Here is a 16,617-nt window from a genome sequence, read left to right on the forward strand (position 1 = left end):
GTTCAGTTAGCAGATTGAATTTCCAGTGTGCACTTAAAAATCCCAGCAGGATACAGAACTCCTGTTCCTTCTGCATAACTGGAAACAAATCCATCTGTGTTATTCCTTTTGCGATGCTGTCACTTTCCTCGGTCATTTCCATTTCCATGTTTTTGAGCTCATTGCTAAGCATTAACTTTGCCTTATGAAGTCATACTTGGTGTTCACAAAGGCCGTTCTGTGCGCCCTGGCCGGGCTCTGAGCCAGCCTCGAGGGGCACCGCTTCCAGGCTGGTGTCTGGTGATGCAGGACCCGGCTCCCGCGGGCTGCAGCCGGCCGTGGGCTCCCCCTGGAAGGTGCTCAGGAAAACTTTGGCGTTGCCCTTGGTGGAAGAGCTGCGCCTGGAGGACATGAAGAGCAGCGGGCGCAGGGAGCGGCTGCTGCGCGCCCCGGAGCTCTGGTTGGCCCTGAGGAACCTCTCCCTGTTGGCGTGCTGGAGGGTGAGGCGGCAGCACAGGACCTGCAGGAACACGCTGCGGAACTGCCGGGAGGAGATGTTGTACAGCAGTGGGTTCACCACCGAGCTGAGGTAGAAGAAGATGTCGGCGATGGGAAGGAGGGTGATGTAGGCTCTGAAGTAGGTGATGGTCCAGTCCTGCTTGGGTTTAGCAGCAGCCATGATCCTTCTGACCTGGTTTGGCATCCAGCAAACCGCCAGGGTCACAACGATCAGTCCTGCGGGCAGAGAGAGCGAGAAAGAGGTCTGTGTACATGGGGGAAGACAAATAAAATACTGTCAGTTCTGCACTTACCTGTTAGGAAGTGGTACCAGTTTTTCAATGTTCTGCTTGACAGCTTTTTCTGCCAGTAGCATTTTTTTGGTTGTTGTTTTTAATAACTGTTACAAGGTCATTGCGGCACATGCTCAGACAAAACACTGCATAGCGCTTGGATGGTGTTTCTTTGTACCTGTTGTCATTTATTAGTTTTCAAAGTGTTCTTTCTCTGATCATCTGTGTCTTTGGGAAGAATGCGGTTTTATTTTGGTTTGTGCTCTTACATTTCTTCTGTCTTTCCCTTTACTTTGAAAAACAAACAAAATAAATAGAACCTATAGCCATATTAGATCAGGCAATACCCAGAAGAGATCAGATTCTTGTTTGTACTTTACAAAAAAAGAAAATGTATGCATAATAATATATTTCGTGTTATTTTTGGTAGATTTCCTCTTACAGAAGCTATTTTTAAGTAAAATGTGAATGGATCTTTTTATGGTAATTAAGATATGTTGGGCTTTCTTAAAAATCAAATTCCAGTGGAATTAAATGATGAATGTAAATGAGAAAAACCCAAGCCTAGTCATGAAAGTGTAAGCAGTTTCAGATTGTAAATTACGCTTTAAAATGTGGTATCTGACCATTTTGTATTTATATGTAAATATAAATACATGTTGCTGCATCACTAATGGCATTAAAGAGGGGTGGCTGAAGTGTTGGATGTCTGGAAGTTGTGCCTGCGTGGAGCGTGTTCCGCAGGGCGCGGCGGTGCTGCCGGAGCAGCAGCGCTGCAGGAACACGTCAGGGAGCGGAGCTGGCTGTTCCCAGGCAGGAGATGGAGCAGGAGCAGGGCACCAGGCTCCCCAGTGCCATCCTCTGCTGCGAGTCCTGACACCGTGTGTGACATCCCAGGTACACAGAGCCGCTCCTGCTGCTGCTCCCCCGCCACCCAGCAGTGCAGCTGCCAGCTCACTGTCCCCTCTCTGCTTCTCTCTCTGCAGGAACCGTGCCTTACACGAATGCTGGGAGGGAGCAGAAGCTGCAGCCTGGCTGTTTCCCCACGGCAGGGAGTGTTCTGGTGGGGCAGCTCTCTCTGTGTCACCTTGTTAACCTCATCCAATGCCTGAGCTCTGCTCCCAACAGCAGCACAGAAGCTGTTTGATTCTTACTCCTCTAGGCTGAGCCACATTGCCCCACAGGTCACTGTAGCAATGCCATTCGGAAATAGCAGGTTTTTGAAGCCAGGAAGAGGATGCTTCACTAGCAGGAAGATGTGAATGTAGCAGGAAAAGGAGGCAGAAAATAGAAGAAAGGTTTTTTTTTATAACTTTGAAACTGCCAGGGCTTCATCAGGGTATCTCCAAGTTCTCACCACCAGTACCCCCAAGCAAAGAAAAGGTATGAAATACCTGTAAAAAAAAAAAATTCATAAAAGGGATAATTACTTTAACAAATTTATTATCTCCCTGAATGAGCTACCAAATAAAACCTGTGCTTTGGATCCCTTGCTTCTGAAATCGCTTACTGTTGGAATAACTTTGTTGGGATGGGGAAGTACAAGATCTTAAACTTACAGCACTGGCTTAAGAACCTGGAGTGCTGTTGTTGGCAGGCCAGCAGTAAACCCATTGCCAAAACCTTTGCCATTTTCAGTTCTTTGCCTACTATAACTCTCCTCAGCCACTGTTTATTTGCTCTCGGTCCCACAGTCCCCTTCCTGTCCCTTTGCTTGCTGCCCTGCTTTTCCCCTGCTGCCTTGCCTCGCTATTCTGTACCTGCTGTGCCTCTGTCAAAAGTTGATCTGAATTTTGTATTAATCCTGCAAATGTTTGTGGCCTTCAGTGCTCTTTTCCTGCTGTCAGCTTAACAGCTATAGGGTATCAGTCCTGGCATGGGCCAAAAGAAAATGAGACCCCTGAGCAGTGACTTGTGATGAGCCTTATGAAAAGGCTGTGGAAGGATTCTCGTGCTTCACTGGGGCTTTTTCTCTGGTGCAACTTAAACACAAATTTCACAAGCCCAGATCTGTGGAATTCTCATCAAATTTTACCAGAAGATCTCTTTCAAGAGAGAAGAAAATAAGCTGTATTGTACAGTTTATTTTTCTTTTTCTTCTTGCTTAGAAACAGGATACTTCATCATGCTGATTAATAGTTTCTTAAATTATGAATGCTGCTGCGAAAAACTGTGAGCAAACAATGCGTGCATTCACTTTTAAAGCCCAACTGCATTGCTCTGAGATGTCTGATTTTTTTCAGCTTCTATCTGAATTCCTTGGCATTGATCTTTCTTTTTTAATTCAAACTGCCAAGTGCTTAAGATACCCCCTTATATTCTTCAGACCCTTTTGTTCTGGAGAACTGAGTATTTGGTAGTGTGTACAGTGAGTGAAAAATGAGCTGTGTGTGCCCTTGTGCAGCGCAGTGAGGTTTGTCTTTCGGGGGGCGGGAGGGGACGTCTGCAAAACTGTTGTTTTCCTGGGATGACTAATTGCTCATTTTTACACTTTGAAAAGATGCTTGTTGACTCAAAGGAGATGCACCATGCAAATAAACATGCTGACAGACTCACAATATTTTTTCCAACTTTCACACTTGGCGTGGCAGTGTGGAGTAGACGGAAGCACGGCAGAAGAGCACCTCGGGAAGCCTCTGTGCTCAGCTGCTGCCGGTTTCATCCTGGACACGAGGAGTTTGTGTTGTGCTGCAGTGTGCCAAAGGTGCTTGAACAGCCTTAACCAGCTTGAATGTAAACCACACTGAATCTTACACCAGCACTGATGTGTTTTTCCTGTGAGCTTGCTGCCTGATAGGAATAATTCTTCACCTTTCAGCTCATGTCCAGCTTTGCCTGCCACTCCTTCTTATTAAAGGGAAAAAGATCAGTAGCTCTGCTTTTTTCCCCCCCATTTTTCTGACCACTGCATGGAAGTGACGCAGAGCAGAGCTTTAGCTTCCATGGAATAACAATGTTTAGAAACAAAGTAATGCTGTGGTTCTACAACCTCCATCACTGGTGATTGAAATTTCCACGTCACCTTTGAATCATTCCAGTTTAATCATCAGAAGGGCACTAGAAAAATGCCAGCAGAAGCCAGGAGCCCTTGTGTTACCTTCTGTAAGTGAGAACATCTCAACCTTTAAGTAAGGAGCTTAGAATTCATTTAACATTGATTTAGATGTTTCAAGGTAGCAAACAAAACAAAACAAAAGACATAAAGAGATCCTTGACTTAAACTGCATTATAAAGCTAAACCATAAAAACCCACAAAACAGTTTACCTCAAAATAGGAATTACCACATCTTACTACTATTTTAATCTGAAATCCAGCCCAGGCCTCTTAATAAACAAAGCATACAAATTTAACAACACTTTAAATTTGGGAATCATTATTCTAACTTCCCAAAAGTCAATCTTTCAGTATTAATTCTTAATATGTGACAAAGGATCATTTATGTAGTAAAATAAACCTAGCATTTAAGTGCCAATAGTATAAATATTCATTGCTGGCAGAGAATAAGAGTTTGGCAGCCATCTATCCCTTAGCAATACTTTTTTATTACTCAGAAAATTCCTCTGGGCCATAGGGGACTGAATTAAATTCATTATGAATTTTATTGGGAAGGATTTTAAATATGTGCAGATGTCTGGTAGAGAGGACTTCCTTCACCCTTCCCCTTCTTCTTGTGTTGAACGGATTTTTGTCTTTTTTTTTTCTGTACCTGGGCACTTAAATCTGCCTCCTTTTATAACCCAATGTTTTGCCTCTATCCTGGCTGCTGCCAGCCATCCCAAAAAGCCTGAAATTGTCAACATGATCGTAATAACCACCAGACAGTGCCAAGAACAGGTTTCCTTTGGCTGCCACAGCCCCTTAGCCGAGGCTGTTGGTGCCTCAGGTACACAGACCTGTGTGTTTAACCCTGTCCATCCTGGTGGGTCAAGGTCTGCCAGACCCTGCTGCTGCTGCTGCTCTGTCCCAGGCTGCCCAAAACACAGTTAGACCTCAGACTTTGCCTCTCTGGGATGTAATTAATGACACAAAGGCAGGCTCTCAGCATCTGCTTGTAAACTGACATTTAAATGGCAATTGTCAGTGGAATATAAGCATATGGTTAGTGAGCTGTGAGTCGAGTGCAGGCAGAAATGCAGTTGGTTCAGAGGAAGAGCTTTTTTTTAGCTTTCATTTCACTTTTGTGTATTTGGCCTGACTATACTCAAAGGCACAACATGACACTAATGCTCAGTCACAAAGTCTTCAAACAGCACATCAGAAGTGCCAAGAAGTCACAACAGAGGAAAATAAGACCACCTTTAATTATTAAGTTTACCATCATAAAGCAATGTTAATCATAAGGAAAGCACTTGGTCCCTACTGGATTCTGCTACAAACGGCTTTGAAAACATGTGCAAAGATACCTTCGCACTAATCAGGGTCTCAGTGGTCTCAAAATCAGCCTCTAATAAGTGAGGAGAGGGAAAAAAAAGCAAAGCCTGAAGTACTAATTAGGAATGTTACTTTCAGGAGGTGGGGTTTTGGCTTCTGTTTGTGTTGCGCTTACTATTTTAACCAGGACAAAAATCATGTTTTGTGCTAGAAATAAGAACATAAGACACTAGTTTATTGTCTTTCTAGCTTCCAAGAAGACTTGAGGCATGAAATGCAGTCTTCAATCACTGAGATGACCTTCCCAACTGCAGATCAATGCAGCGCTGTGTTCCGGCATCTGCAGCTGCTCCGTGCCTCTGCTGCTGCAGCTCCCTGCATGCGAGGACTCAGCTGCCATATGCTTCTTGTCTCCCTACAATTGTCATTGAAATGTCACTTTACAAACAGCTGTTACTTCCATTGCTGCAAGTCTGGCTTCCAAGTGCAGCAAGGAGACCAGGCAGAGTGATGCCCCAATGGCAGCACTGCAGGCTGCTCTGCCTCGGCGTGGGAAACTGAGGCAGGCTGCAGCACCTCAAGGAGGAGATGGTCCTCCATGTTCTCCAGTCTCAAGGATCTCCCACTGGTTCCTCTTTGGACAGGGAAGAGTTTGGAGCAGTTTCTCTGCTCCTCAAGCAGCTGAGTAGAATTTCAGACCCAAGCCTGCAGCTTTTAACAGCTCCAGGTGAGTACCTGGTGTCAGCCACTGTCCAGAAAGTGACAGCACTGAGCTGCTGATGAGCAGAAGGGTGTGTGGGAGGGTGGAAACAGAAACACACCTTCTGCTCCCAGTCCCATCATTGCCTCCCCCATTGTCTCCCTTGGGTTTAAGGTCAGAAAGTTTAAAAGCAAGATCCACAGAGGAGCTGCAATAGCTCTTCAAGGCTTCAGTGGAAATTGCAGTGTTTCTGCCAGAGCTGGTATCTCCACATAAAAGGGTCTGCATAGCACAAATCATAAAAGGCTTTTGTATATCCTAAATTAGTCTTGTGATATTCAATGCTGTCATGCCTTCATCCTTTTTGTACAGCCTGTCATCATCTCTCTAGGAAACCTCTGCCTTGCTCTCTAAGATTTAAAGGGGAAAAAGGCAGTGGGAAAGATCCAAGGGATAATCAATCCTCCAGACACAGAGGTGGCCACTCTCCTCTTGCCCACACACAACTGCAGAAGGCCCAAGCAGGCTGCTGAGTTCTCTGTGGCACCAGAGTGCCCACAACTCCATCCCCAGCTGGCACACAGACACACTCACATGTCCCACAGGTGTGAGATGAGCCTGCCATGGGTTTCCTGTCAGATCTGCCTTTGTGCCTCTGTCCAGCACTTGCAGCATCCTTTCACAGGCAGAGATTCACAGCTGTCAGATCAAAGTCTGTCCCTCATGTCCCAGGCTCTGTGTCCCCGTTTGGGTGGGCAGTGAGGCAGCTCCTGGGTACAGAGTCACTGCAGGGAGCACCACCAAGTCTATAAAACAGAAGGGGTGGTTTCACTGCCCTTATGAGTGTACTCATGACCATTAATCTCCCATTTCCCAAAACCCCACCACCCAATCTGTATTCAGTGTGCAGTGTCACAACCATCGGTGAGGGTTTTGCTTGAATGAGGGCAGCACTGTGCTCCATGGGCAGGATAAACTTCTGACAAGATTAAAAACAGGAAAAGAATACTAATACACACTTCTCCCTTGCCCCTCTCAACCACATGCAAGTTTCTTCTGCTGAAGGACAAACATTATAGTAATAATAAGCACAAACTGATGTATGCTGTAGCGAATATAAAATGTATTAACCTGAGAGATAAATATTGATATTGCTTTGTCCATGTCAATATTTAGTTCAAGGGACAATAAATTTTGATATTCACTGAAACAAGTCAATACATGCATTGCTACATGCATTTTCTATAAGCTCAAGTTATTCAGCAGTTCTCTTTATTTTATCCTCAGCTTTCAGAATCACAGATTTGCCTCTTAGAAATGCTTCTCTGTAAGACAATAAGGCAATAAGTAAATTAGCCCTACTCAGGCAGTAACTACAGGGAGAAAATTTGAGAATGGCCAGTGTCTATCTCCCAGGGATTTCCCATTTCCCATTCAGTTTTTCTAACCAGCAGGGAGACCCTCAGGTTCCCTGTGGGCTCTGCCACTGGCTCTGGGCTGGCTGCTGTGTGCAGCCTCCTCAGAGAGCAGGGATTTCCTCGTGGCTGCACATCAGCAGCTCTCTGCCTTTGCTGTGGAGCCACCTCACTTACAGACCACACACACTTGTGCCAGTGGCAATGCAAAACCGAGGTCAGCCCCCTGCCCCTGCCTCTGCTGGTTCTCCAGGGGAACCAGGGGCAAAGGAGAGAGTGAGACATCTCTGTCACCAGCACAGGCAGGAAAATCTCTGAGTGTTCACAGAGAGGCTCTGGCAAACACCCCACAGACCTTCTGAGAATGGGTTTGAACTGAACAGAAGCCAGCAACAAACTCGTTACTGTTGTAAATACTGTGGAAGGATTAAACATATGGCCTGGGACAAACGGCTGAAAACCAGCTCCATGTACATCCCATCAACAGCTTCCAGCAAAAAACCAATGGACCAGCAAGTCCTACAGCCTTCAGAGGGATTTGGGTCCATCTCATTATGCTCCTCCCAGCTCCAGGGGTGCTGTGCACTGAGGTCATGTCTCATTAGCGAGCACGCTTGGGTGACAGGAGACCACTGTCCCAGGAACTGCTGCAATAAATGAAAGGCACTGAGGAAGAACAAGCTGCCTCTTGGGGCAACAAATTAACCAAACCTGCAAGATTTTAATAAATATATTGCTGTTCTGTTGCACATAAAGTTGTGTCTCTTCCAGCTGAAGCCACCATTAAGAGTCTCACTAAATCCCAAATGCTAAAGTGATACACGAATTCCTCCTGTAAGTGGCCATTCTCTGCTCAGAACAACAATGTGTTCAAGTGTGGGGCAGTGACAACACAGTATTTTTTATTTTATTTAAAGCTTCTGTAGATAACTGGAGTTGTCAGGTGTATGAAGAAGAATTTCTCACAAGAATTTGCCCCATGGAACCAGAATATCATCTGCTGCTGCTTTTGACACTTCATTTCACAGGTGACTACGTAAATCATCACTGAGTCCCAGCAGATGCTGCAGAATCCAAAATGTACATCTCACTTGGACTGGACTGTCTCCTGCCTTAAATCCCCTTAAGGGTGCCATGAGATCACTGAGACCAAGCTGGCTTCTCAGAGCTTCTGGCCAAGTGTGGTGTCATTGAGCCAAACCAGGGATACCAATCATGCCTACAATTCCTCCCTCTGGCTGAAACCCCAGCACCACCCAGCAGTTTGCTCATTCAGGAGCAGCAAACCTCCCTGCCCTGCCACACAAAACTTTCTTCTCTTGACTGGCCACAGAGAGCTGCTCTGGGCTGGCTGAAGCACAGCAATATCCCATCAGTGATTCATTGGAAAAGAGTGAGGCCGGTTTTGTGTTTCCAGAAACCTGACCTTTAATAGAAGCCCATGCTGAGGGAACCTGCCTAGGAGAACACCTGAGCTTCCTTGCAGAGTGATGATGCTTCTGTGTCCATTGTACTTTGGCCCTCTGGAGCTGATAACAGCACATTGGGTTGAGAAACACGAACACTGACATTAAACAGCAAGTTAATGAGACATTTACATGGGGCTGAAACAAATTCCCAGGTCTGTGTATCATTGATCCACACATCTGGGACTTGCAGGGCACTACAGCAAAATCTTTTCTGCAGCACTGAAACATAAAAGCTTAGGGGGATCCCATCACACACTTCTCCACAAGCAATGACAAACATTGCTCTTCAGAAGAATAAGTTATTTTTACTTTGCACCATCATCTAACAGCCCTCAGCCCTCAGTTAGAGTGGAACCAGAGGCACCAGAAGTTGCCAGGGGAACACAGATATGCAGAACATAATTAGTGAGGACACAAGTGTTAACAGTTTTACTTCTTAGCAATTTAAAATGTCTGACAATTATCTTCAGTTCCTAGCAGGGTCAAGTTTTGCTTCTCAAATATTTTTAAATACTGTCATTTTGCAGTACAAACACTAGGAAAAGCCTAAAAACACTCGAGAAGGTTTCATGACAGGGGTATCGTTACTGAACGTCAGCAGACGTTTTGCAAAATAGTGATTAAAGTCGTGACATGCTTTTAAAAACCAGACATGCTCGTAAAACCAGAAGGAATCGTGTCAGTTTTAGTACTCTGTGTTGGGTTTGCATGTCAAGGGTCTGGCAGTGGGTGGCTGCTGTGAGGAGCTGCCAGAAGCTTCCCCCATGTCCAGTGGAGCCAATGCCAGTGACACCTGGATGGAGCCGACACTGGAGATTTATCTTGCTCTTCAACGTTAATCTTACAACATCAAACTCCAGCTTAGCACTCCTCATCAGCTGTAATTCAGTCCTAAATGTGCACAACTGTGCACAGAGATGATGCTTCTTTAATTATTCTTTATATTTTATATACATTTCTATATTTATAATTTTTTAATATTTTTATATATTTTGTAGATATTCTTTATATCTATTTTATACATTTTTAAATTTCTATTATTTAACATTCTATAATGCTGTAAGTGGATAATTCAGTGCTGAGGCTGCACCCCCACGACGTGGGGAGCCCACGAGCACGGGTTTGTCCTTCAGGTCACTCACCAACACACCACAGCACTTTGCCTGGGACCTCAACCCTCTGGACAGAGCCAAGGCTGCCCCCAGACATAAAAGCCAGCAGAATTTCCTACACTCCCTTGTCCTCTTGGCTGCCCTCCCTCACCCAGGTGGGTAAACAGTCATGAACATACAATAAATACCAACTTGGCATTTGAAGTGAGGGCTGACTGTTCATTCAGGTGCCCATCTCGCGCAGTTTGTCAATAAAAGACAAAATCCAGCATCTGCTTCTGAGCCCTCCATTGCCATTCATGAGCAGAGTTCACCAGTAAAACATAAAAGTCTCTTTAAAATCAGGGCTACTTTGGCAAAAAGAAAATCAAGAGTGTTGTGGAAATATTCATAGACTCGGCAGCAGAAGACATAACAGGGTAAAATAAATATAAAGTGCTCACTTTTAGAAATTTTAACATTCCAGCTGTCAGGAAAAACATGCTTATTGGAAATTGTTATTTCTGAATTGAGAAAGCATTTTTAAAAATCACTAATATGGACTGAAATGTGTAGAAGGGAAGAGGTTTAGTTTTTATTGATGTTTCTTTCTTGCAAAACAAATTCTTACCATGGTTGCTTTGATTTTCTTTTAGAAAGAGTGAAGACCTGTTTTCCTTCTGCATTGGCGAAACAATGGGAAAAATACATCTTCCATATAAATCTCATTTAAATTCTGCATTCTAACCAGCAAACACAATTTGGAATTGAGAGGTTTTTTTTGTTTTTACATTACAAAATGAGCCGTTGCAACATTAAACAGCTCATCTATTGCAATTCAGCAGGAGAAATCATTGAACAATCAACTGCAGAATACAAATACAGAACCATGCTCTATTAGCTCTGCAGATATATCAGATACTTGTGAGCTCTGCCAGAAAGACAAGCTTTAAATATATGTTATATGGAACTGATCATCATGGGGGATCAGCAAAGATCTTCCTAAATGAGAGAGGCATTATCAATACACAAGTCAGATTTTTGTACTAAAAACTTGCAAATGAATAAAACTTGCTCTATTTCAGCTAGTGAGATGAAAATGGAATTATTGATGCACAAATGGCAGCACGATCATGCTTGCCAGCTGCTTTAAAAAACAAATGCAATTGGAGTTTATGTTCAGCAGCCTAAGTGAGAAGAGAAACCAAAGCAAATTGCCATCAAAATCATGTGTAGTTCTCCAAATTCTACCAACCAAAATCTGCAACAGGAAGCAGGAGCCAGGGAATGGAAGAGCAGAAATCCACAAAGCAGCTGTGGCACCACTGGCATGAGGCTGAGAGCTCAGGAGCTCAGCTTGCACACTGAAGGCCACTTCTTTGTTCTCCCCTGTCCCTGAGAACAGTCACTGTCATAACCTGCAGGAATCTCTGATTCAGCCATCTCCAGTGGCAATCCCAGCCCTGCAGGAGAGCAAAGGCTGAATTCTAGATTGACTCTGAATTGTGTCCTGGCTAGCAAGTCAGCTGGGGAAACAAAGTAAATGCTAAGCAACGAGGCAGCTTTATTTTCTAAATTAGGCCTAACCTTTGATTATTTGGATCAAACCCCTGGGTAGTGGCAAAGCTCCTTGAAATCATTCTAAGAAAAATGTCCCAGGCAAACAGGGCTTGTTTGCAGCATCCCTCCAAGAAGGCTATTCAGGGAGCTGTAGTATTTTGATTGCAGCGAAGTCTCCTCTCTGTTAACACCTGAATCTCCTTTTATTTACATTTTGGAGCTGTTCAGAGAATTGCAATAAGTGCAAACCTGTCACCTTTTCAAGGAACATATATATATACAAGCTGAAGAGCATTCTCCCCTCTCAGCACAGCCTTGGCAGCAGCCTAATTCCAAGTTTCCCACAGCAGGTTAGAAGGCGAACATGCTGTGCAAATGGCATCCAGGTAAACACCTGGGCATGGATTCACCCAGCACACAGACACCGTTTGGTTTGAGAGCCTGCTGTCTGTGCTGTGATATTTGCACTTTGCTTCCAGAAGCTGCTGGGGACCTCCAAAATGTCTCAGGGGGGCAGCTGACAGCAGACATCAGCCAGGGCTTCTTCCTCTGCCCCACAACGCAACCTCAGCCTTGGATCTCAGCCATAGCAAAAGATGTCAGCTCACTTTGGTGCATAGAATTTATTCAAAATAATCTCCCTTATAATGATTTAATGTTTGGAAAAAATCACTGTGTGCTCCTTTCTTTTATCCAAGCTGTACAGGGTACATTTTGCTGGCCTTTTAACTCTCTTTTATTTCCTTGAGGTGAATCCACAGCTAACCAGAGTATTCCAGGTGGAATTGGAGCATGCGGCTCTCTCTATCTTTTGTAGCACCTTTCCAAGAAACACTAAGAACCATAAGATATTCCTGCAGACCTGAGAAAACTAATTAAGCTTCAGCTCCAAGTAGCCAACAGCTTGTTCTATCCCTCTCTTCCAGAAAATGAAGGAACAAAATGGTGCTTTTTTGAAGGAAACTCTCTGAACAAAGGGCAAGAATCAAGATGTAGAATTGTATTCCATTATGCTATTTTTAACAAACTCTGGAATCCAGTGATAAATATGGTGTTTCCTGGAACACAGTGAGGATGCAGAGGATTTTAGCAAGAACTAAATCTACCCCACTGTAAATTATAAAATATATTTCTTCCTCCAGCCTCATGCAGCTGGCTCCAACTGTGGACACACAGGACACATGTGAAGAGAAAAGACTTCTACAATAACCCTTTCACATATAATAAAAATACAACTGTGAAAGAGAGAAAGAAGACCATTAAATATCAGAATTCACAGCAACTGAGAGGGTGATTATAAGCATTTGGGAACTTTCCTATGCATTTATATAGCACTTTAAGTTCAACTGCTGGTCTTCAGTTTGACCCAGACCATGACAGAAATAGATAATCCTATTGCTTCTGACATTGCTATGTAATTAAGTAGCTGTTCTGGCCCTGTTAACACAGCTATATCCACTGGACTTTCATTATTGGTCCTCTTTTCAGAATGGTCTCTTCCTTTGAAATAAGTTTTTCTACTCAGTTTTTCTCTCTTACAATCAACTAAGACATCTTGGAAAGAGATTTTCAAATACCTCCTTTTGAACTTTGTAAGGTTTCTACCTACTAATGAGTGAGACCCTAACACCCAAGAGATAATGGAGCTAATTTTTCTCAAAGTATTCAAGAGATTAACCCAAAAAGCAAAAATCATCTTCCCATATGGCAAGAAACTTCTTTGACCAGTAAGTCAAAGAGCAAAGGACAAGCAGCTCTCTCCTATGCTATCAGAGTAAAAATGGATTCTTCTCTCCTTGAAGCCAGAGAGCCAAGAGCCAGGACTTGGTGCTCCAGTGACCCCTGGGTAGCTGAGATGGGGGTGGCAAGATGCCCTTCCAAACCCTGCCTCCCACCTCTGAAGTCAGGGAAAACTCTCTCGGTGGCTGAAGCCTGTTAGAGAAAAACAGAGCAGGAAATCTGCTCTGGGGCACTGATGGGCTCCTCCACCTCCCCACTGAGGCAGCTGGAACACACAGGGGCCTCCAAATAAAGCACCAAGTAAATAATGTCACCCGACTTGCTACAAGAATATTCCATCTACAGCATCTCCCTAAATCCAGAGGCAGCATCTTCAAAACCCAGGCACTTCTTTCCTACTGCTTTCCATATACCCAAGTTAATTTATTGGGCAAAAAATCCTGCGGAGATGGAAACTGATTCTAGGTAGGTAAAAGCAATCATGTACACTGGTAAATAACAAGAAACAACACAGAGGAAAACCATACTTTAAAAGGCTGGTGCATAGCAGTGAGATTGCACTTGCTCTGCTACCCTGAGCCACCTCATTACCTCAGTGATTGCAGAAATCCTGCTACTCAGAACTTCACAACAGGATCAGGTGCTGAATGCAGCTGAAAACCTGTTTAATTAGTAGCTGATCACAGAAAACAGAATGTACTTACTTGCTTCTCCAGATAATAGGAAAAGCTTCTTATTCAATTCTTATTGCTGTAGCCACATTTCTACATTAAACCGTATTATTTTTAAAATCTTGTTTGCAGTCAATCATATTACCATGCCCTATAGGAGTTTTTTGCTAAGAGCTTAAAAAAACACCCAATGGACACAGTGTGGAAAAGCATCTCAGTATAGTATGAAGACTTGTGCTTAATTTTACATTCTTTATTTGGCAAAAATAGTCATAGTTCTGCACTGAAATTCATATTTGTAATAAAAGCCCCACTCAGCTGCTCATATACTAAAGAAACAATTCATGGCTGAATAATGTACCAATTCAAAAGCAATCTCTCTAAGCTACAGGAAACCTCTTGAGCTGCTAGTCTGAACAAAATGAAGCCTCAACAAAATGAACCACTTTGAAACTAAATGAAAATTTAGCAAATTGATCTGAACAAGAAAATCCTATGTACAATGCAGGGTTTTTTTAGCCACACTAGAAAGACCTGCTAGAAATCATGTTTGGAAAAAAAAACAATCGCACCAATAAATCAAAAGATGGTATTATTGTTTGTTTGTTTGTTGGCTTGCTTTTCTAAAGGATACTTTTTTTTTTACAATGGGATAGTTGTTTTATAACTTTGTGTTTAAATAACATCTGCCTAGTGCTGAAAGAAAAAAAACAAAACACTGGATGGTGTCTTAAGAGGGATGTTCTGTCTTCCAGCTTTAATTTTTAATCTGCCTTTTGATGCACCTGGCTCCTCACAAACCTCTCAGCTCCAGAGTTACTTTGAGATCAGCACACCAGGAGCCAGCCCCAGCTGAAAAGAAAGGGAGTGTTTGGATTGTGCACTGCCATGAGCTACTGGAGCAAAATGATTGCAGATTAAAATTATGAGGTTGCTGGAGCAATTGAGGCTGGCAAGATGAAGAGCAGAGGGAGGGACACGATGTAAATGCTGGATGTGCAGCTGCCCAGCAGCGCAGCAGAAGTATAAAGGGTAATGGAAGAAGGGAAGAGGGAATGGTGAGAGAGGAGGGTTGAAGGCAGTGATCGTATCAAGAGTCTTCATTTTTCGAAGCGGCATGCCACAAGAAAATGTTACTCCCACTGATCCAGTAAATGAGTCTGTTTTTCATGAAGGTGGCTTAAGGAAATCAGGGGTGGGTAGAGGAGAAGGTCTAGTCATGCAAAAGCACAATTTGCAGTTGGAAGCGGGTTTTGAACAAGAGTCAAATGAGAACACCTTTAGGGAAGACACACAGCTCAACCTCATCTAGGACTACTGGGACATAAAAGGGCAGTTATACAATTACCAAGGACAAAAGGCCTTTTTTAATTAAAAAATAAATAAGTATGGTCAGCAGGCTCCAAGCTGGGTTAAGAGGTGTCGGTGCTGGTGTACGTGCCAGCAGCAGGCAGGGATCCTTTCCCAGACTGAGACACATACTGGGTAGGGCTTTAAAAAAAGCTCCTTCCCAATCTGGTCCCAGGGACAAAATTAAAAGTCTGTTGTAACAAGATGAGCAGCAGCGTTAGACATGTGGGACTCAAAAGAACATTTTCCCCATCTGAAGCACTAAGAGAAAGGATTTGCATTGAACATTTGTACAGAACAAGGGATTTTTATTTTTCTTTTCTAATTAAGTGGCATTGAAATATGCAAACTGTGCACTGCTCACTCACTCTGCTTGAATTAGTGATTTACAATGACAGTTTACCTTTAGTTCCACGCCTGGAAATATGAGATAAATCAAGTGATAAGCTGCCAAAACGGTCTCAAAATGGAGAGTACTTTACCCAAGAGTTCCTTGGAGCTTGCTGAGCTGGCACTGCATTACAGCAGATCCGGCAAGATTATCCATTAATGACAGGAGACGAAGGCGGATACAACACCCTAACAAACTCCACTCCACGCTCTGCCTCCGTGCTTTAAAGGGAGAAGCAGCAAGAAAAAAGTTGTTGCCTTCAGGAGGTGTTTCAGGAACAAAAGGACTCGGAGCATTTCCCCGGGATGAGGAGGAGCTGCTGGCGCCTGTTCCCAAGCCCAGTGCGATGTGAGGACTGGAGCACATGGGCTCAGCCCTCGTGGGCAGCCAGCACTGGCTGGAACCCTGCTGCACCCACCCTGCCAGGGAACAGGGACAGCAGAACCTCTGCCCCAAGCTGGGACCATTTGCTGATGTGTGCAGCTGTCCGTTCAGAGGAGCCGCTTCCTGCACGGCTGGCTGGCAAAGCTCAGCAAGGGTCAGCGTGTTATAAGCGCATATTATATTATTGGCTTTTTGCAAATATTAAAATGGATGTTATATGTATGAAGTTAGAAAACTTTGTTGTATTAACAGAGCTTCTTTTATTTCTGTTATTGATGAAACTTAGAAATAGTGCTATAATACATATATGTTAGGCTATAACGTGATATTAAAGCACAAACTACTTTTGCTTATGTAACCAAGAGACTGAAAAAATAGTCAATGACCCCCCCCTGCATTCTTAGATTATCTTGTCCAGATGAAGACTCCAACCCCTCCAAGAGAGGAATTTATTGCACCCGTTATCAGAGAATGTAAAACGCAGTGGTGCCAAGAAGATTGATCCATTGGAAAGGGGGCAAGTTAAAAATGAAACAAAGGAACATCAAAAACTTAAGATGAAAGTCTAAATATGTATGAGAATTTATGAATGTGTAGTAAGATTCTGTTTTTAGGGGACAATCCTTTGTTAGTAGGTGTGCTCTCTTGGCTGAATGCAGAGACACCCGGCCATATCTGTATATTTTACATTATTTTTATCTCCT

The 16,617-nt window shown here is 43.6% G+C and overlaps 1 protein-coding gene and 1 long non-coding RNA gene across 2 annotated transcripts in view; one reads left to right on the top strand and one right to left on the bottom strand.

Annotated features, from left to right (window-relative positions):
- Nucleotides 1–180: 180 nt before the first annotated feature.
- Nucleotides 181–16,617, bottom strand: part of GPR39 (G protein-coupled receptor 39) — a 74,485-nt gene continuing 58,048 nt past the window's right edge. Inside the window, exon 2 of the mRNA XM_058840483.1 lies at nt 181–714. Within this exon, the coding sequence (XP_058696466.1) occupies nt 191–714 (524 nt within the window). The 3' untranslated portion in view covers nt 181–190. The remainder of the gene's footprint in view (nt 715–16,617) is intronic.
- LOC131579912 (uncharacterized) lies at nt 714–3,296 on the top strand. The gene is made up of 2 exons (XR_009277784.1): nt 714–1,667; nt 1,757–3,296. It is a non-coding gene; the product is annotated as an uncharacterized LOC131579912 (long non-coding RNA).

This window comes from Poecile atricapillus, chromosome 5, assembly GCF_030490865.1.
Source record: "Poecile atricapillus isolate bPoeAtr1 chromosome 5, bPoeAtr1.hap1, whole genome shotgun sequence".
Taxonomy (NCBI): domain Eukaryota; kingdom Metazoa; phylum Chordata; class Aves; order Passeriformes; family Paridae; genus Poecile; species Poecile atricapillus.